The 22,779-nt window shown below is 35.8% G+C and overlaps 1 protein-coding gene across 1 annotated transcript; it reads left to right on the top strand.

Annotated features, from left to right (window-relative positions):
* Window positions 1-1,158: 1,158 nt before the first annotated feature.
* Window positions 1,159-21,003, top strand: LOC138334271 (adhesion G-protein coupled receptor D1-like). The gene is made up of 10 exons (XM_069282908.1): window positions 1,159-1,265; window positions 4,415-4,568; window positions 4,940-5,006; window positions 10,721-10,787; window positions 11,012-11,097; window positions 12,124-12,250; window positions 15,103-15,144; window positions 15,813-15,905; window positions 17,217-17,370; window positions 20,467-21,003. Exons 2-10 carry the CDS (start codon window positions 4,436-4,438, stop codon window positions 20,526-20,528), a joined length of 831 nt encoding a protein of 276 aa, XP_069139009.1. The 5' UTR covers window positions 1,159-1,265; window positions 4,415-4,435; the 3' UTR covers window positions 20,529-21,003.
* Window positions 21,004-22,779: the final 1,776 nt, after the last annotated feature.

Here is a 22,779-nt window from a genome sequence, read left to right on the forward strand (position 1 = left end):
GTTCTCAGTCTTTTCGCCTATATCGTCTGTAGTGTGTCCCTAATAACCCAGCTGATCACTGTCACAGTGTTCGTCTGTGTCGGGTAAGTCTAGACCAGACTGTTCTCAGTCTTGTCACCGATATCGTCTGTAGTGTGTCCCTAATAACCCAGCTGATCACTGTCTCAGTCGTCTGTGTCGGGTAAGTCTAGACCAGACTGTTCTCAGTCTTTTCGCCTATATCGTCTGTAGTGTGTCCCTAATAACCCAGCTGATCACTGTCACAGTGTTCGTCTGTGTCGGGTAAGTCTAGACCTGACGGTCCTCAGTCTTGTCACCTATATCGGCTGTAGTGTGTTCCTAATAACCCGGCTTATCACTGTCACAGTGTTCGTCTGTGTCGGGTAAGTCTAGACCAGACTGTTCTCAGTCTTGTCACCTATATCGTCTGTAGTGTGTCCCTAATAACCCAGCTGATCACTGTCACAGTGTTCGTCTGTGTCGGGTAAGTCTAGACCAGACGGTCCTCAGTCTTGTCACCTATATCGGCTGTAGTGTGTCCCTAATAACCCAGCTGATCACTGTCTCAGTCGTCTGTGTCGGGTAAGTACTAGTCTAGACCAGACTGTTCTCAGTCTTGTCACCTATATCGTCTGTAGTGTGTCCCTAATAACCCAGCTGATCACTGTCACAGTGTTCGTCTGTGTCGGGTAAGTCTAGATCTGACGGTCCTCAGTCTTGTCACCTATATCGGCTGTAGTGTGTCCCTAATAACCCAGCTGATCACTGTCTCAGTCGTCTGTGTCGGGTAAGTCTAGACCTGACGGTCCTCAGTCTTGTCACCTATATCGGCTGTAGTGTGTCCCTAATAACCCAGCTGATCACTGTCTCAGTCGTCTGTGTCGGGTAAGTCTAGACCTGACGGTCCTCAGTCTTGTCACCTATATCGTCTGTAGTGTGTCCCTAATAACCCAGCTGATCACTGTCACAGTGTCCGTCTGTGTCGGGTAGGACTTTTGTTTATGTGATGTTTATACATAACCAGTAATGGAAAGTCATTAAAATATTGTTATATATATCGAGGGAGGTATCTTCATTTCTAAGATTCACCAGTCATTTCTGGTAAATGTTTCTTTATCTATACAGAAACAATACAATTAACCTAAATGTCATTCTTTTTCAGTACGCTAAACTCAGAACGTGTGTATGTACATCGCAACCTTTGTTTAGCAATCATAGCTTCACAGGTGGCTTTTCTGGCTGGAATAAGGGCGGTTGAAAATAAGGTATGGATACGGGTTAAACTGGAATAATGTATTCAAATTAATCAAGGTACACGAATATATATGATTTCCAGATGTTTATTGTTAAAATCAATACAATAATTATTGTCGCGGTGTTTGAATTCACTGTGTACATAAAATATATCATATTAGGTCTTAAAACTACATGCGCTGTGTATTGTCTGTTTTATTTTAACTCAAAACTACAAAATTAATCACCCTGGCCAGTGTCCCAAGGTAATATATACCTAATTAGCCTAATAAGAATTTCTCCTCTGCCAAGTGAAACAAAGCACTTCTGATGTGAATATAATCTAAAAATTTATTATAATTGAACGTAAGTTGCAATTATGCTACAATTCTACTTAATAAATGGTAAACCATAAGGTAATACACATTAGTAGCTGTAGATATTAAATATGATTTTCACAATCAGGAGTAGTCTTGGCTCACTATGACATTCTCCCACTGCTCTAGATGTCTGAACGTAGACCGCAGACCCAGAATTGAATGGTGCTAAGGTTTCAACGAGTCATTCTCCATATAACAGGAGTTTACAAGCTCGTATGGACCTTACAGCTGGAACGAAGTCTTGTGCCTGACCAACACCGCCTGCAGCATTAGAGTTTCGACACACACCCCTGTTACCCTGTTTCAGAGAATTCCCCATATACCCAACGGTATATGGTTGCACTGGCCGTCGCGACTCAGCAACAGTGCGTATATGGGTCTCCTAACAGGAATAACGTTCCTGGGTGTTTGACTCCCATCATTATCCGAGCTGTCAGAGCTAGTAGTGGAGGAGGAACTCTCAATAACCTCTATCATAAGTATTCAAAACTAGATTATACAGAATATGTAGAGGTGTGGATTACTTATATAAATACAATGCGCTGACATAAAACACCAAGGACAAATATAACATTTACAAACCCATCTTCAGCAGCAGTTTCACTCAGCTCTTGAACTTCTGACACAATTCTCAACTTCCGCTACAGTGCAGTGCAGTGTGTGCAGTGTTAGTAGGTTGGGATTGTTAGCTGGGAAGCAAGCATGCAATATATGTAAATATAAGATAGTTTGAAATGTAAAGAAATATAAAAGTTTATCACATTTTACGGATTTAAATTTTAGATGAATATACAAATGTATCTAAAATGTTATAAAATGTTTATGATAATGTTGTTACTGATCTATTTATATAGTTATATTAGATATGATTTAGAGTCTTATAAGTAGTATAACTATTTAAGACTAGATTTAAATTTAATCTACACTAGCATAATGTTTAAAATTAATTGAACCGAAATTATCCAAATTACTTTTACCACGCTAGTGTGAACGATGCGAATAGCCTAAATCATGAAAATGAACATGAGACATCAAACAAATCAATTACAAACGCAATGATTAATATCAATAGTGAATACAAATGACAATGAAAACAAAAATGATGTCAAAGATAAACACGCGAACGCTAAATGTCAAGAATTGGACGGCTCTCCACTGGACTACACAGAATAACAATCAGTTACAATCCAACGACGACAGCAGGAACTCCAAAGTAAACATGATGACAATAAAACAATCACGAGTCCATAATGACAAGACGAAAATAAAGACGATGACAATCACAGGTAAACAGAAGACATCAAAACCGGAAGCACATGTTGAAAAGTAGAGATATCAAATCGGAGTGATCTCCCCTTGAGCATACTTTCCGGTCCACTAGCTGGTATCACGTGATCACCCACGTGGTAAACAATGGGTGCACGCCGGGCACTGCCTCGAACTTATACGTTGGGCGCCAATGTCACGAGAGTAATAGTATGTGAGTTGGTTCACGAATATATAAATATAATCCAACAGCTATAAACAGTTGAAAGTTTATTCATATAAAAACGGAGACAGATAACCTTTCAGCACTGTGGCCGTAAAGCACACAGGCTTCCAGCTATAGGTGTTACATGTCCGGTGCCTATTTTCCATGTCATGTGTGGACACGCTTCCACCAGGGTGGGCATGCACGTGCAAGGACAGGGTCATGCAGGGTCAATGTGACACACTCAACCAATCCATTCACTCACCTCTCATACGTCATCATAACAACTAACATACACACACATGACATGGAAAATAGGCACCGGACATGTAACACCTATAGCTGGAAGCCTGTGTGCTTTACGGCCACAGTGCTGAAAGGTTATCTGTCTCCGTTTTTATATGAATAAACTTTCAACTGTTTATAGCTGTTGGATTATATTTATATATTCGTGAACCAACTCACATACTATTACTCTCGTGACAGTTTTATCACGAACGTCAGAAGTACGTGAGGATTTCTCACCCCAAACTTATTCCCCAAAATTTGTTTTGGAACATAAACAAGAGTTGGGCGAAAGCAAAATAAAGCAAAATTTCAGGTATAAGTGATACAGTGTCAGTCCGTAAAGTAGTGTTTCTATTTACCTGCTTTCTGAATCACTTGAATCGAGCCTGATGTTTGTACTTTGTTTTTATCGTAATATGTTCATATTATATTTTGCGTTCATTCTCGTCCCTCCATTTACCTATGTACTTAATTTACACAGTTATATTGTAGTAGGCCACGAACATTCAGTTCTACATTTCTTTGCATTCGTATACATGTATACATTTATATGTTTTTTTATTGTATGTAATGTATATTATCTGTTTATCATTACTATGTGTAAGACGAGCTGCTGAGCTCAACAAATTGAAATGAAGTCAATTATTATTAGTATTATATTTCTGTTGGCCGGGCCTGTGCAAGTCAATACATATCAACTTTAATTTCCATTTACACTGTCTGCTCAGACAACGGCAGAAAATGTTTCGAAATGAATCGGATAACTATAAAATTAATATTATTACTGATCAAAATATTATGAAACTTTTTATAAATAGTCCATTCGTCGCTACAATACTCATTTTGCATATACGAGACCGTAAACCGCATTTACAGAGGGTTATCTTCTCTTACCAATAAAAGACAATTGTCGGGTAATTATCAGAACTCCTTTTAGAAAGACCTTGCGGCTCCTTTCGTATGTTAATTATGATGTTGATGATGGCAGTGATGGCGGCGATTATCGATGTTGATATCATCATATTGATGTTATCACAATTAGGTGCTGTGTTCTATTGTTGCGATGATTCTCCACTATTTCTACACCGCCATGTTTGTCTGGATGCTCGTTGAAGGCATGCATCTGTACAGTAAAGTTGTCAGGGTGTTCTCTACGGAAAGGTCACGGGTCATCTACTACTGTGGATTTGGATGGGGTATGTGTTATCAGAGTTACAGAATAGTTTTACAGTCGTAAATAAAGGTATTAAAAGTATTAAAACACATTCATAGATATAAATATATGCTGCTACGTAATTCTGGCATTGGTGTCTGATAGAAGTGGATTTGTGATTTGATACACGTTATTAGTTGATGACAAACTTAAACCTAAACTCAGGCCTATATAGCAAATACAAATTATTAAAGATAGGCTCCTTGATGTTGACATAAATACCAACAGATGAATGATGTCACGGTTTGTTTTTTTTTGTTTTTTTTTGTGTTTTTTCTTGTACTGACAGGTTTTTTTTTTAAAGATTAAAGGGTTTTTTCTTGTACTGACAGGCACCTTCCCTTCTTACTTCAGGTGTCCCGCTTATTCTGGTAACCATTTCCGCTACAGCTGACTGGGAAGGCTATGGGAACGGTAAAAGGTATCATATACAGTAGAACCCCTATAACTCGAACAGCAGGGGACCAGGTTAATAGTTCGAGCAATACGGGGTATTCGACTCATCCGAGGTTGGTCACGATCGACAGTCAAAATATCCGGTCTCTAACTATGACAAACAATCAACGGCAATAACATTTTAATTACTCTATCTTTCAGCATTTTGGATTTCTTTATTCAAGTGTTTTATTGATAGCAATATCAAGTTGAAAAAATATGTATAGCATAAATTTAGCGTTTGAAAATGCTTACGAGAAAGTCCTAAATCAAATGCTATTCACAGCAGAGTAAGCGATCATCATCTAGGCCAATGTACAATCAATATTGGTCAACAAGGAGTACATTTTCTATTATCTAATAATCACAAAACATTTCAAACATTTACAAAATACATACTCACAATAAAGTTATTAACCAGCAAAATTACGGACATGAGAAACGTCTATTTTGAAAAAGCGTAACGTTAGGTTATATGTGTTTACGAGTAAAGTTACAAAATACAATTTTACGGGAAAGGATACGGAACGCACTGACAAAATGTACTTTGCATATTATCGTTTGATATCGTTTACATCTTTCGATAAAAAATATATTGCATAAGCCGCCGAATGAAAGCAACAAAGAATTGTTTAAAAAATGAACTTACATAATTGGGCGGACGTCAGCAATATTTTCCGCCTCTTTTGTCATTTCACAATGAGTTGTTTCCATCAACACATATCAACAATTTCCGTATTTTCGTATTTACAGCGAAGATTATTACGTGAGAAACATCAATAATTTAATGCCTTTTCTTAAATGTTCAAATAAAGTTAGCATCAAACATCGTGTAGGTAGGTAATAATTACATCGTTAATCCCTTAATTACCTAAAGCCTTGATACGCCATCTGTATAAACACAAGATCATGAGCAATTAGCCATGTCGGTTGGTGCAGTCAGGTGTGACACAGGTAAAAAACAATCTCATGAGCCGAACACTTGTTCGACGAATACATAGGTAAATTCTATGTATTTAATGAAACGACATATTTCTGTTCGAGAAATAAGAGGTATTCGACGAATTGCTGTTCGAGCTATCCGGGGTTTTATTACATAGATTATATAGGGACACGGTCGGGACCGTACGACCAGTTCGACGAATAGGGGGTATTCGAGGAATCCGGGTTCGAGTTAGAGGGGTTTTACTGATGTCTACATAAAACATATACATATACTATCACAGAAATACAGGTGGCGAATGATGACAAAGTTGAGGTTGCAAAATCTGCCCATGCTCCGATTTATTTCAAAATCCGATTGTTTTCAAAATATGCTGTTAAAGGTCTAGGTACAACTTTATGCGTTCATTTTAGCATTTTTGTATTTTCCCCTTGTGACCTACTTTTTAACTAATTCTTTTATTTTTAATTATTTTTGTTAAAGTTGTATTTCTGGTAATTTTCACTGTAACGATATATTGCTTAAACATTTGATATTTGAACATGCACATGTAACTTATTGATTAAGCTCCCCAAAAGAATATGTCGGCCTATAAGAGTACCTTCGGCTTTTGTCGGCATTCCGAATCGTACCACGTGACTTATGTCCACACGTCCTGCACGTGGTGATCCAGGTAACTAGCGTAAGCGCATATGTGTTTGTTTACGTTTTCCTTCTGGCTAATATGAGCAAATCGTGCTGGTATATGTCCACAGAGCGAGTATTTGAAACATCTAATTCACACATTGCCGTAATTCAATATTGTGTGTATCAAATATTGTAATGTGCAAGCATTATTTTCTTTGTAGATCCAGTCTGCTGAGGTCGACCGCATGTTTTGTTTAAGAAACAAATTGTTGACATTTGGTTTCACAACTCTCGTGTTACTTCGAGATTGTCGCGACGATGTTCGGAAGAGTTCGGAATGATTCGGCATCTTTCGAGCTTATTTTTGACGTGTACACGTTAAAAAGATTTTTTACTTCTATAATTAAAAATACTTCCAGTGCTGCAACTTTATAAAAAGTGGTAAAAGTAGAAAGTTTAAACCTCGGAGAGACGGGGAAAATGTGTATAACACTTAAACAGTTTTCACTATGACAAAAAGAGCGAAAGTGATAGACCATACAACTTTAATTAAAGATACTTCATTTTTTATTCTATACCCATTGATAATGACATTTATTACTTGTTACTATAAATTGATTTTCTGGCAAAAAAAAACAAACAAATTTTTGGCAATTTTTTGAGAATATTGGGTTTGGTCAAAATCTTTGGAACGTTATCGATTTTGTCCACACTTTTTAAACCATTTTAAAAACATGTTAATAGGTTTAATCTTATAACAGATACTTTTCCCAAAAAAAAAAAAAAAAAAAAATCCGAAATTGAAATGTAGCCAGAATTTGTTTTTAAATCAATATTTGCTTTAAATGACTGTAAATCAAAATTTGGTCTCAGACACCATGATAAAACAACAGTTAGTGATAGAATTTTGTAAACTAACATATATACTGTAAAATTAGTGCATTTTTTATTCTTGCATTTCCCCTAACAGTACACAAACGCCTAACAAGTAGATATGCATTTGAGTGAAAAGAATAGTTTCTTTTGTAGGAAATCGGAAGTCAAATATTTATTGGAAAGAAATATATTTTCGTCAAAAGATACAAATTACGATTACCCATCGTTCTTATGGAGATAAAACTGTTTTAAATTGAATTAAAAATGATTAAAGAGTGAGAGAGAATCACATTTGATTTTGAAATGAAAAATGTGTAATCTCAAAACAATACCACCACCATAAAGGCTACAATCGTCTCAAATGAATTATGAATAAAAATGTGGAATATTTAACAAAGGCTTACCTATTTTTGCATGTTTGTGCAAGTAATTTTAATGAAAATGAATTCAGGCCCTTTGGGCCGTTTTAAAATCATAAAAGGAAAAAGCAGTGTCATTTTAAAAGGACAACTTGTAGCACTTTCGATATGCAAAGTTTCAAGAAAATTGGGTTGTCGGCAGTTCCAATGGGATTTTTTAACATTAGCTTAAACACCACCTTTATTACTCGTACCACATCCGGCCCTCGAACTCATGATCTACGGCACCTAATCGTCTAACCCAACATACATGCGTTTTAAACATTTGCGCTACACACATGTCTTCAAAACGGTTTAATGACGAAGCGATGGTCGGTCGATATCTTGCTGAATGATATTTAGACTCTGTAGAGGAATTCTGGAATCAAAAGGCATACAAAAATCACTTCATTTTCAAATCAAATTTCTTGATAAAAAAAAGTTGAGTTTTCAAATATGAAAATAAGAGTAATATCTTAATTAAAGTCAATCATGCTTACGACGCTAAATAATCGAGAATCATAAACGAAACTATCACTAAGAATTATATAATTGAACAAATCCTTCGTTGCAGTTTTTGTAATGATTATTTGTCCAATCTGAGTGTAGAAAACGTATGGTCTCCACCACTCTGTCATACATCAGAATATGATATAATCATTTATACACAGTATCAATATCAGTTAAATATAACGATACAACAATACAAACATTGCATGAATATAAATAAATCAATTTTTGATAATTTCAAATGGATTTTGGTAGATTTTGAAGCATTTGCTATATATCAAACAAGTTTCCCATTGATGTTTAAAACGTTTAAATTTAACTCGTGTGTCGTGGAAATATTAATAGACTTCATCATTCAAACAATAGTATCCACCGTGATCTGTAATTGAAGATTTCTATCTTGACGCCGAAACCTCAACAAACAGAGACACTGTTTTAACAAATGTTTCATTTTGATTTTCTCGACGTAATTCATTTCTCTAATCTACGTGTGTGGCGTCTTTTCTAAATCCCACCAAACGATATGCTCATTTACATTCTACCAGTGTCATGTCAGGCAAAGTTAAAAGGAAGATGTATCAATGAGTGTAACTGAACGTCATTACATCCCGCGGTATCTTATATGATATATGAGTTGTTAGAAAAGTAAAAACAAATCAAATATTCTTATCAGTTGCATAACCTACTAAATAAAGTGAATATAGCTCACTCTATCAGAAAGTTATGTCAAGTGCTCTTGTCATTCGCATCTTCATTGTAACTATGGTGATACATGTATATTTGAATCATCGACGAATCTATATTATTGCGGTATCTGATGTATAGAAAATATATCACGCGTGTAACTAATATGATCTTATCGAATAGTAGATGTTTGGCAATTACATACATCAGGATGTGTCTTCAGTTATATACACAATACTTTGTGTTATTACGTAGTGTAATTGGTGATCGAGTAGTGTAGTGGTTACGTCACTTGCCTTTCACCTAGCTATATATAGCTGGCCGATCCAAAACCCGGCACGGACTATAAGGGGTCACCTGCCCGAACACATAGGTTTCTCTGGACAGTTTGGTTTCCTCCCTATCTCAGACCCATTGCGCGTCCGGGCCATCGAAAGTGAATTGTATAACTTGTTTCGCAATCGATGTAAAATAAATAGATTTTATGTATTATGAAAATAGAACAATGATTATCAGTAATTTGTTATTGCACATAACCAATAAATAATATATATTCAAGCTAATAGAGTGGCGATTGTTGTAGCCACCAGACCTGTTATAATTGACCATTAAATACGTTTTTATGATACTCTCTATCTTAGAGGTGGTAACTTATGATTTGTAACAACTTAGGAACTTTGATAGTGATAGTTCGTTGAATTTAGAAGTGTTTCCATTAGGCAACTAGTCCCGGGTTCAAATGCAGTATAATCTTTTTTGCTGTCATTTCGTCTTCGTGTCAAATTACCATTTCGTCATACACTCACCGATGTTGTGTTTGCTTATCGTTGCTTGTCGACTATAGCAGATCTGAGGAAAAGACGTGACCACAACGCCTCAAACCATTGGTTTATTGGGTGTATTCAATAGCCATTTACGTAATTGTGTATTTGTATGTATGTGGAAGACTAGATCATGTTTAAGGTGTTCTGTTGAGTTATTGGTCTTCGATAATATTATAGTCATTCAAGTCTTGATTCCACCAATCTATTACAGGATTCTCTAAATAAAAAAATAATTATCGCAATGATACGGTAATGTCAACTGGCATAAGACATGACTTTATATAGTTCACTCACAATTATTAGATAACTGTAATGTATTGTTATAAACAAACATTAGAAACATCAATAAAATTTGATGACAGTTTTAACATTGCATATCAAAAATATACATATTATGATATACAATGTACACCTTTTTATTCGTTCCATATATACCCTCGCAACGAAGCTAAGGGGTATATTGGAATCGGGTTGTTCATTTGTCCGTCTGCCTGCATGTAGACACAACTATGTCCGGCGAACTCTTCTTAAACTACTTAATACATGTACATATGATAGATTTTGATAGATTTGATACATATAACGCTGACATAAGGGGGGGGGTGAGGAAAATATATAGGGATATTTAGTTATTACTAAATGTGTGCAGCGGGGTATTAGACGGCCACTCTGGCGACGGTTCTAGATACATTTTATATACCTAATGTTGATCTCTCTGATTCATTTGAAATTGCCATGAGCGTTTATACTTAATTACACACCAAACAGTTGCCATTTAAATCCTATAATGTATAATAGTTTTAAGATTATTTTAGTAAACATTACTTTTATATTGCAGTTGTTGGCTATCCACAAAAACAGGGACGATATGGGCATTTGTCGGTCCAGCTATAGCCATCATATTGGTAAGACATTTAAATTGTAGCTAAATCATAGTAGTAAAGCAAAACAACAAACTTCATTTGCCTAACCATAATAATAGTAAACAAACATAGTTCTGCATTTCCAAGATTCTCTGTCATAAACAGGTCCCAGACCGTAGATGAGCGTTAGTGCTCGGGTGTCAAGACTTTCCATGTCTATCACAGCTGTCTGTATATCCAGTATACTGACTCACTTTACATTACAGGTAAACATCGTGATCTTAGCTATGGTTGTTAAAGTGGTAATGAGTTCCGCGAAGCTGGAAAGACATGGCGAGTTTGACCACATCAGGTAGGCAGTCATCACTGTTCATTCGAAACTGTTGATCCAGTTGCAATTCACAGAGCACAGTGGATCGCAACTGAATTCATATACACATTGCAAATTGAACAACACTTCATTGTTACATATAATATAATCATATAGAACTTCTACAACGAACAATAGCCAACATATTCCAAGGGCCCTTAACTATGTTTAACATTAATAAGATATATAGTGTTATATAGCATACACTCCCTTGACACGAATATTGGTCTCTAATGTTGTCGATATATTTGTATACGCTTTCTACCATTAATGCGTTTGCTATATAAAATTAGATATGGATATTTATCAATATGTACTAATTATATTTGTCCGTAGTTGTATTGTATAGTACTAGTCATTAATCCGTAATGTCTATAACATAAAAATCTAAAATATTACAGGAGTTTGTGTTTTACGACATACCATACGGATAAAGACGATGATATGTTTATACCATGTTTCCATCCATACTAAACGTGCGTTAGTTTGTATTACATAGTCGATAGGAACTTCTACTGACCAACTATTAAGTTATCTGCGATAGAGATAGATATGGCTAATGGTCCTCGTCTAAATTGATATAGAACGCCCGAAGGCATGTTATATGAAACAAAACAGATACTTAATGACAAGCAGTATTCTATATAATGTTTACAGCATCAATTAAGCATAGCAATGTAAATTGCTTTAAACGATCTAGATATGACATCACTTCGTACATTCTAGGGAGTCTTTATACGGATGTATAGTCTGAATAAGTATTTTGGACTGAAGAAGTCCGTATAGTGACTGAATATACATTCCATAGTTTTATACCCTTTTTACCTTATTATGTATAAGCATTTGTATTTGATTATCCTGTTTGTAGTTGATATTTGATAGACTTTGTTTTTGCCCCTTTATTAAGACCAAACAAACAAAAACCAACTGTTTGCCTGTTTACAAACAATGGTATGTTAAAAAGGAGAATAGGTATCAACCTGTCATTTTATCATCATCTCTCCACAGAGCCGGTATTAAGGGCGCTATGTTCCTCCTCCCCCTCCTCGGACTAACCTGGCTGTTCGGCCTGCTTGCAGTCAATGAAGATATGATTGTTTTTCAGTACCTTTTTGCCATTTTCAACTCTTTACAGGTAAAATATTAATATTGACATTCGTAAAAGACCCAAAGATATTAAACTTAATTTGAGATTCCATCGAACGGTAAGATCAAGAAACCTCCAAAAACCAAATAGGGTATACACTTTTCATTTACAAAATTTTAAATAAACATAACATTAAATAAAATATATCCAAACTAACTAAGATCCAATATGCATAAGTATATAAATCTTTCTGGTGTTCAAGTTTACAAGACAAAATACGAGGTAAAATCCGCTCAACTTTGAAAAACTTTCTAAAATATCAATTAATATCCGAGTGATAGACAACGATAATTGACAGAGATGTTGAAAATCTTGAGATGAATTTTTAATGTCCAGATTTTAATGAGTTGAGGCGATTATTTCAGTATGAATATTTGACTCGAGTATATTGCAAATTTCATATTAATGAGAGATATCTTTACAAAAAACATTTCTGCAAAATTTATATAAAACATTATTGGCAAACACGTATGATAGGTAAATGTATTTGGTCACTGTTTGTGTGTGGTCGTGCGTATTAGTAGGGTGATAAATAACGTCAAGGATTCACAGACACATCATTTATAGCATACATGGCTAGATCAGGTCGGGCTTCATCAACCCTGCTCTGTTCCCTATCACCGGTCATTACTAACCGAACATTGTGCTATGATCCAATGAAATGTAACATTATTGTAGGGTCGACATATACAACACTCCCAGGTTCTAATTTTTAAGGCAATCTATCAAAAAAATTACAATTAAGGTAAGCAATGGCTTTTACCATTCAAAAGAGCGTATCATATCCACCATGGTAGAAAAAGAAAATGTTTTATCAAAATCCTTGTATAATTTTAAAATGAAGTGATTATGAGTAGTTTTTTTTTAACCTTTGAGTCATCACTTAAATTTTATTTTGAAGATACTTTTTTATGGATCTGTGTTGGTAATTCGCCCTACTTACCAAATACATGTTACTTACCAACTACATGTTACTTACCACCTACAGGTTCTACTTACCACTACTACATGTTACTTACACCTACAGGTTCTTTGCAGTACTAAACTACAGGTTACTTACAACTACGTTACTACCACTAAGTTACTTACCAACTACAGGTTACTTACCACCTACAGGTTACTTACCACCTACAGGTTACTTACCAACTACAGGTTACTTACCTACGCTACACAGTTACTTACCAACTACAGGTTACTTACCACCTACAGGTTACTTACCACCTACAGGTTACTTACCAACTACAGGTATACTTACCAAGTTACTTACCAGTTACTTACAACTACAGTTACTTACCAACTACAGGTTACTTACCACCTACAGGTTACTTACCACCTACAGGTACTTACTTACCACCTACAGGTTACTTACTCCTACATGGTTACTTACCAACTACAGGTTACTTACCACCTACAGGTTACTTACCACCTACAGGTTACTTACCAACTACAGGTTACTTACCACCTACAGGTTACTTACCACCTACAGATTACTTACCACCTACAGGTTACTTACCACCTACAGGTTACTTACCACCTACAGGTTACTTACCACCTACAGGTTACTTACCACCTACAGGTTACTTACCACCTACAGGTTACTTACCACCTACAGGTTACTTACCATCTACAGGTTACTTACCACCTACAGGTTACTTACCAACTACAGGTTACTTACCAACTACAGGTTACTTACCACCTACAGGTTACTTACCAACTACAGGTTACTTACCACCTACAGGTTACTTACCACCTACAGGTTACTTACCAACTACAGGTTACTTACCACCTACAGGTTACTTACCACCTACAGGTTACTTACCACCTACAGGTTACTTACCAACTACAGGTTACTTACCACCTACAGTTTACTTACCACCTACAGGTTACTTACCAACTACAGGTTACTTACCAACTACAGGTTACTTACCACCTACAGGTTACTTACCAACTACAGGTTACTTACCAACTACAGGTTACTTACCAACTACAGGTTACTTACCACCTACAGGTTACTTACCAACTACAGGTTACTTACCAACTACAGGTTACTTACCACCTACAGGTTACTTACCAACTACAGGTTACTTACCAACTACAGGTTACTTACCACCTACAGGTTACTTACCAACTACAGGTTACTTACCAACTACAGGTTACTTACCACCTACAGGTTACTTACCACCTACAGGTTACTTTACCAACTACAGGTTCTTACCAACTACAGTTACTTACCGACTACAGGTTACTTACCAACTACAGGTTACTTACCACCTACAGGTTACTTACCAACTACAGGTTACTTACCAACTACAAGTTACTTACCAACTACAGGTTACTTACCACCTACACGTTACTTACCACCTACAGGTTACTTACCACCTACAGGTTACTTACCACCTACTGGTTACTTACCAACTACAGGTTACTTACCAGCTACAGGTTACTTACCACCTACAGGTTACTTACCACCTACAGGTTACTTACCAACTACAGGTTACTTACCAACTACAGGTTACTTAACAGCTACAGGTTACTTACCACTTACACGTTACTTACCACCTACAGGTTACTTACCACCTAAAGGTTACTTACCACCTACAGGTTTCTTACCAACTACAGGTTTAAATCCTATATCAAACGATATTTCAATGCACTCTATAACTGGTGTATTTTTGAGCCCATACATTAACGAGTTTGCCGTTGTAAATCTGGCTAGTTAAGGTGTACATTGACCGATAACTTAGCAGTATTTCGGGCTATAATTGTACATGCAGAGTATTAGTGTTTATAAAAATACTACTTTCCATAAACAATATTGATGTTGAGTTTTATCTTTGCAGGGGTTTTTCATCTTTCTGTTCCACTGTGCCTTTAACTTAGAGGTGAGAATTACAATGTTACAGTAATTATATCACAATAAGTAGGTTTGTGTATCTGAATTTAGATCTATATCGGGTAATTTTAAATACAATACAATATTTGAACTAATGCCATATATAAATCATTTGATTTTTCCATTGCATCAGGTGACGTGAATTGTTATCGACACTTAGGTTTTTACATTGTTGTAATAGTTATATGTATATGTCTTCATCTGTAATATATATGCATTATATATTTACTTTGGCTGGTTTTTATTTAAGCATTATTCTCAATATCTTTTGGGGTTATGAAGTCGTAGACAAAAAACGGACGGACATCCTTTTCTATGAAGAATGTCCTTCTACTGCTTATGATTTAATTCAGATCTCAATCAGGTACTAAGTAGGCATATATTTCCGAAATCCTACTTAATTTTATAATCAAACAAATTGAGTTGTGGCGCATTGATATCTTATCCGATAATTCAGTTTTGCCAATGACTGTGCCGCTTATAAAATTCCTCGCTGCAACGTTCTGTATTTGTGACGTCATAATTGGTGACGTACAATTCTTTCGATCTATGAAAACAAAACCCTCAAAGATCTAATTAATAGAAATGAGTGTAACATATGAAGTTCAATTGTGTATATATATCAACATATCAATGGCTGTATTCCCTCGTAATTAGGTCCGACAAGCATTGTCAAAAATGCGAGAACGACGACTGCTACAAAGAGGTGATTTCGTTTCTCTTTCAAACGGAAACTCGGATGGCTACCAGGTAATGTAAAATAGATGATATTTCTGGAGTCAACGAATCACATGTCCATGTGCAATCAAATTTCGCGTTGACGGGAAATCGAGAAAAATATTCTCAAACGCAAATACAAGAAAAAAACAACTAGTTTTCCTTTTAGACAGACTGGCGAAATTACACAACCGTAAACAAACGAACATGTCATTTTTGCTCAGTCGACAGGATGTATTTCAAAGCGATAATTGAATACTATGTATTTTATATTAATAAACGGATTGTTCATACCATTCTAATCATAAATTGGTATGTAGTTTATGTTACGGCAGGTGCTTGACTGAATTAACTTAAAATTACAATTTCATAAGAATGACATTGTCATTAACACTCCGTAGATAAATATAGAATATATTGTATCCAATCATCTCTGTTGATGACCAGTATGTATACAATCATCTCTTTCGATGATCAGTATGTATACAATCATTGTCATATTATACAATACAATCATCGCTGTCGATGGTCAGTATATGTGCATGTATACTGTAACAGGTGGGGTGTACTCAGGCGACGCCCACTCCACTTTCAGTATTTCAACCCAGGTTCGATTGAGTAAGGAAATACTTTTTGACAGAATGTGGAAAATAAGACTGACAAATATAAACAGTTGATAACAAATATTTATTCAGACATAGCGGGACGTATACAAAACATGACAAGGCACAGGGCCGCGGCACTTACAGGTAAACAAGACTAAACAACACTCACCACAATGGCGTTACAGGTTTACTTTTAGACCACCCCATCCCAGCTAATTTCAAACTAGTTCCTAATAAACATGTGTAACGCTTATACTTAGCCTATAATTATCAGTAATATTAGAAATTATGCGAAATACAACAGTGACCAATCAGAGGCCGAAGCGAATGCGCCTTAGTCTCGAACCCAAAGTTATTTCGGAGAAAACGTGCAGCAGCACTCTGCCCGCGTACCGAGAGCTAGTGTAGCTATCTCTAGTGAATTTTGTAAACAATTAACCTATAACCGGAAGATAAATGTGTTGAATAGGTAAACAAATCACAGTAAATACACTATGATGGCAAAATACAAAGTAACGGTACCCGTTACAATACAATCATCGCTGTCGATGGTCAGTATGTATTTAATCATCTCTGCCGATGGTCAGTATGTATACAATCATCTCTGTTGATGGTCAGTATGTATACAATCATCTCTGCGAGACTGCCGATGGTCAGTATGTATACAATCATCGCTGTTGATGGTCAGTATGTATACAATCATCTCTGTCGATGGTCAGTATGTATTCTTCTGTTACAGAAAGCACAGCACCGTCACGAGCGTAAGTGCCAGAGACCGTACCGGAAGAAAAGGGTATCATCTGTGATCTCTGATCAAACTACGTCATGGTCCCCGAAACACTCCAGTGTGTCAAGTAGGGATAGTACACAGAGTACAGATGTAAGGGAAACAGGTATGTGTGAAATTACAGATGTAAGGGAAACAGGTATGGGTAAAATTACAGATGTAAGGGAAACAGTTATGTGTGAAATTACAGATGTAAGGGAAACAGGTATGGGTAAAATTACAGATGTAAGGGAAACAGGTATGTGTGAAATTACAGATGTAAGGGAAACAGGTATGTGTGAAATTAATGATGTAAGTGCCACAGGTATATGTGCAAGCTTTCAGATGTAAGGAAAACAGGTATGTGTGCTAGTTTTCAGATGTAACTGATTCAGCTAGGTAAGGGAAACAGGTATGTGTGCTAGCTTTCAGATGTAATGGAAACAGATATGTGTGCTAGCTTACAGATGTAAGGGAAACAGGTATATGTGAAATTACAGATGTAAGGGAAACAGGTATGTGCACCGTTAATGATCATGAATAATATCTTGAAACCCGGGGAATATCTAAGGAAATTAAAACGCATGAAAATAGCATTAATTCCTTGTGATTAATATTCGATTTGTAATTTTCTGATTTCATTGTATCCTTGAAATAACTTGTCTGACTTAATTCATCAATGATACCCTATCAAATAATTAAATCAAATCGGAGCGCGAAAACTATCTTAAATAGATTAACGTAAAATGTAAACAAGTATCATACTTTATACTGAATAATTTTTAGTGCAAGAATACTGGTGCGAAAACCGTTAAAATACAGTGTAGTATTACTACTAAATTATGAAACGTTTAGAGTAGGTCGTCTTTGTATAACACAAATTCAGGAATACATCTCGTGTAGAGTGTATAGTACATGTACTACCTAACACACAAGACACGTCAGACATCCAATACGACCTAGATCACACGAGCTAAATTCTAGTCCTTAATTTAATCAAATTAAGTGACAGGCTAAAATAACACACGGTCGCGTTAGAGCAGTAGGTAATGTGGTCCTCTCTTTGACATAAAGTGTATTCCAGACAACTGTTTAGGGTCACACTTACATGTTTTTAGCATGATCATCTCTACAAACAAACTAAATGTGTTTGTCATAAAACGAAATGTAGATTTAATCCTCTCGGGCTATAGACATATCGGAAAGTGCTTGACCCATATTAAGAACGCTTCTTTGGAACGGTGGCGACTGTTCGTCGACATCAACACTTCATTTGCGTTTTCTAGCTTGCGTTTACTTTTCCGAACATACGTATACAGTAGCGGTTCATGATTGAAATTGTCGATAAAACAATTGTCCCTACTAGTCGAAGGCAGTCGTGGTTTTCATACACGCGACTGAAGGCTAACCATTTTATGTGATGAAGGTCATGCATATTTTGTATGTACAGTTACGAGTAAAGATATGGGAAGATATTAATGATTGACTTTTCATATTCTTCAGAAAGAAAGTAAGGGGGTTTTGGTATAAGGTCATTAATGGCATTGTTGCCAAGCCTCGATACAGAGAGAAACTGAATTTTGTTTGGGAATTTCCCATAGTGTTTTACCGTGACTACGGATTTTACGAAACTGTTGCGGTGATGTTCAGCATCTCCTTAAACCTTATATACAATATGTATCAACTTTCATTTAAATCAGAAAAAGGTATGGGTGACCCTATTGATCTCCAAATCCCAATATGATAGCAGTTATTCACTTTTTCAAACATATTTTATATTGTTATCAGACTGTATATATTGTATCATTGTAGGTGGTAAGTAACCTGTACTACACCGCTGAAAGTTGGTATTTTGTCACTATCAAAAACAGGAGCAGACGATTTAGTATTTTTCTTCAGTTACAAAAGTTTCCTAATTTACACCATTACCACCATTGGAAAGTTAAAGATTTTAATTTTACTTCAAGTTAGAAATATGAAAAATAATTAATTGCATCCCGAAAAAAGAAACTCGTGGCACTATATCCTTTATGGAATGAATTACTGATTGCGCATGCACCAGAGGCAAAATAAATATTGTTTTTATTATTTTTCATTCATCTTTAATAATAAAATTGGCGTTTTAAAAAATAATATTTATGTATGCGTTGTCGATTAATTTCAAAGTTTAATTATACTCATATATTTTCAAACTAGAATAATATAGATAGATACATCATTAAGGACACTATTTCTATACGTGTATATAGGTGCCCTTCACCTTTCTCTACAACTCCGAAGCGTAACAAAAATACGTCACATTTATTGCCATTCGTAAGAGACATTGCCCTGCAGGTAGGGCGTAAGATTTGTAGCTGCTGCCCCTATTACATAATCGTAAAAGGTGACTAAATTTAGGATCTGATCATTTCTCTTCTTCCTAACTGACTTTGTTTTTCCTAATGCCTCACTTGGCACCGCCTCATTTTGCCTTGAGTTGAGCGTTCGCCCCTGTGAGTAAGACTCCTAATCTGTCCCCTGGCCGAGACACACCATAGTCTATAAAAGTGGTAGTTTCTGCTCTTGCATAGCGCTCAGCATACAGGGAGTGAGACGATTGGTTCGCCCGTTGTCAGTATAAAGTGACCGGGTGGGGTGTGTTGCTTGGTGTCTTCGGCGGCATGCTTCAATGATGTATCACTATAAAAAGAGCAAAAGTTCCACTATACAAGAAGACACTACATGAATATACCGCGGTCTCCAAAAACACGCACCTCGCACAGCATACACGCAACACACAGCATTCATGGGAGGCCGTCCTTACATGATCCTGGCTGTTAATAGGACGTTAATTAATCAAACAAACAAACAAACAAAGAAATCGTAAGAGACAACAGCACCAGTAATTGTAACGTCATGTTAATTAAATTGATGTCAGTCGAATCTGTAGTAAAATAGCAGACATGTTTTCCCGCAAACAGTGCAATTTACGACAACGATTTGATTTAGTTAATATCGCATGAATGCCATCATTAATATACATGCTGAATGAAACATGTTATATCTCATAACTTAACGTGGCAGTAGCTACTAGATTTCTAATTTTACATTCGGGATACTGGGTACAATCATCTTTAAATATTTAATTTTGACATTATATGTGTTTTGTTCTCATTCAATTGAGAATTTTAATAAATAAAAAGTTCTCTTTTCAATATCGATTTTTTTTTCTGTTTTTTTGCAGGTGACGTGGTTGTGCAGGACTTGACCTTGCCGGAAGACTGTTTTGGACTTCAGTATATCTAATTTATTTCGTATATCGTGTTTACATATATGTTTGCCAACGTTTTCTGTCAAATTACTTGAAATAGTGTGCATTGTTGTATTAGCCGGAATTGTAGTATAATAAATATATTACCTGTATTTCTATCAAATATTGACAATTAAGAGTGGTTGTAATTGATGTTAACGAATGTTTTGACTATAAATTTTCATTAATTCTCTGTATTATGATATGTACTTGTGATGTTCGCAGCGAACGGATTCTACATGACAATTTATTTCCAAAACATAGACATTTACATATGTAAGTATTTGGCAATTTAGGCTTTGATATAACTTACTAGTGGACTATCGAGATGGATTAATGATGTACACAATGACGTTAATGAACTTGGTTTAACTATTGTTGTGATCGATTGGTATACAGATCAATAGACAATGATGTAAAAGTGCTTTATAAAAGTGTTGTGATGATAAAAGGTTGTTTTTCGATTCATAATGCGTGTTGGTTTAATCATTTGTAAAGAAGTTGGTAGATTAGAGATTATGTCAAGCGTTCAAACGATAGATAATAAATACATTTTCTATTAATAGAGAACACGTGTTTAAAACGTGGAACATTGAACTGATAATAATTCATTAACTAACATTTAACCACATTGTTTTTTTGCGAGAGACAAATAATAATTCGCGAAAGCTTATCAGACGCTAATTCAAATACCGGTATATGGTTGCCAGTACGAACCCTTGATTCCGAATCTATACTTTACAATATGTTGAAAATATAAATAGACGCAAAATGTTGTATAAAACAAAATAGAGTAGTTTATAGTAATTGATTGTCAATGGAAGGTATTATTCGACTTAACCGTTTACGTTTTTTAAAACTAGTTTGGAATTACAATGGTACTTCATAAAAGAACAAATGTACTTTACGATATCCATCTTTGAATCGTACAAAAACATCTATTCATGGTCGTTATTATGAAAGTATATTTGCATCTTATCGCGTGCCATTTGTCCATAACATTACAAAATGAAGACATTGTTTTACAAGCATTCCATGCTGAATCTATGCTTTCGTATTAGGACAAAAAGGTAAAAACATTTTAACGGGTAATTTTCTATCACTCGTTAAGTTTACGCGCCAGTCTGACTGACATTTTGTGCCAGTCCTTTAAAATCTGTAGTCTCTAAAAGCATCTGAGTTATTAGAAAAGTCTACATCCCCTGTCTTTTATACATACAGCTATAGTTAACAAGTAGTTTATATTGGTTTTAGAACCATTTGGACATGTCGCGTGCAGACAATAGTCTGGGGGTAATAACTTCTAGGCATCCTATCTCTGATCGCTTTCACAAGAAAGAGTCGGTAACATCTCCTTTGTACAGATAGGTATTGACTTAACGAGTAGCAATCCAGACACACGAGTGTGATACTGATAAATTGAAATTCGGCGAACAACAATGAATTTCAAATCGAAAGCGATAAACTAAGAACAAGTTGTGTGTATCTTAAATTAATCAATTTACAAAAACACTTTGAAAGTTTTCAGTGAGTTGAATCGTTACTATTATCAAAAACACCGTTGTGATGTCATCCATTGTCTTTCTAGTACAATACCCAACAGAAGCCATAGACCTCACCTGTCGCTGACCAATATGTTACCTTTGTTAGCCCATTATTTACCTGTAGCTGTCCAATAAGTTTTAACTTGTTAGACAGATACAAGTTAATGATGGACCGTCAAAGATAACAGATTGGACAGCGATAGGTTTTGGTTTGTTTATTTTTACGTCCTTTAAACAGCCAGGATCATTTAAGGACGTACCAGGTTTATTGGTGGAGGAAAGCCGGAGTACCCGGAGAAAAACCACCGCCTAACGGTCAGTACCTGGCAACTGCCCCACATGGGATTCGAACCCGCTTCCCAGAGGTGGAGGGCTTGTGGTAATATGTCGGGACATCTTAACCACTCGGCCACCGCGGCCCCAGCGACAGGTGAAGGTTTAAGTATACAAGTGAATTTAAGAAACAAAGAAAAATGAATACGGAAATTCTAAATCCGTGTTTTTCACAAATATAATACTACGAATGGTCACTAACATGTAAAATCAAATGACTTTATCCCCCGCATACAGGTAAAAATCCAAGGTGATGACAGATTCAAACCGTATATCCAAGCACTTTACGATAACAGCACGAAATATCCATTGGATCTATATTATTTTGGCAATGATTCTTATTGAATGCCATTATTTGTGCGATTGAAGA

The sequence above is a fragment of the Argopecten irradians genome, chromosome 11, assembly GCF_041381155.1.
Source record: "Argopecten irradians isolate NY chromosome 11, Ai_NY, whole genome shotgun sequence".
NCBI classification, from domain to species: domain Eukaryota; kingdom Metazoa; phylum Mollusca; class Bivalvia; order Pectinida; family Pectinidae; genus Argopecten; species Argopecten irradians.

Coding starts and splice junctions, on each gene's coding strand:
- LOC138334271 (XM_069282908.1), top strand. CDS start 4,436: ATGATTCTCCACTATTTCTACACCGCCATGTTTGTCTGGATGCTCGTT. Junction 4,569..4,939: donor CTACTGTGGATTTGGATGGG/GTATGTGTTATC, acceptor TTCTTACTTCAG/GTGTCCCGCTTATTCTGGTA. Junction 5,007..10,720: donor GGCTATGGGAACGGTAAAAG/GTATCATATACA, acceptor TTTATATTGCAG/TTGTTGGCTATCCACAAAAA.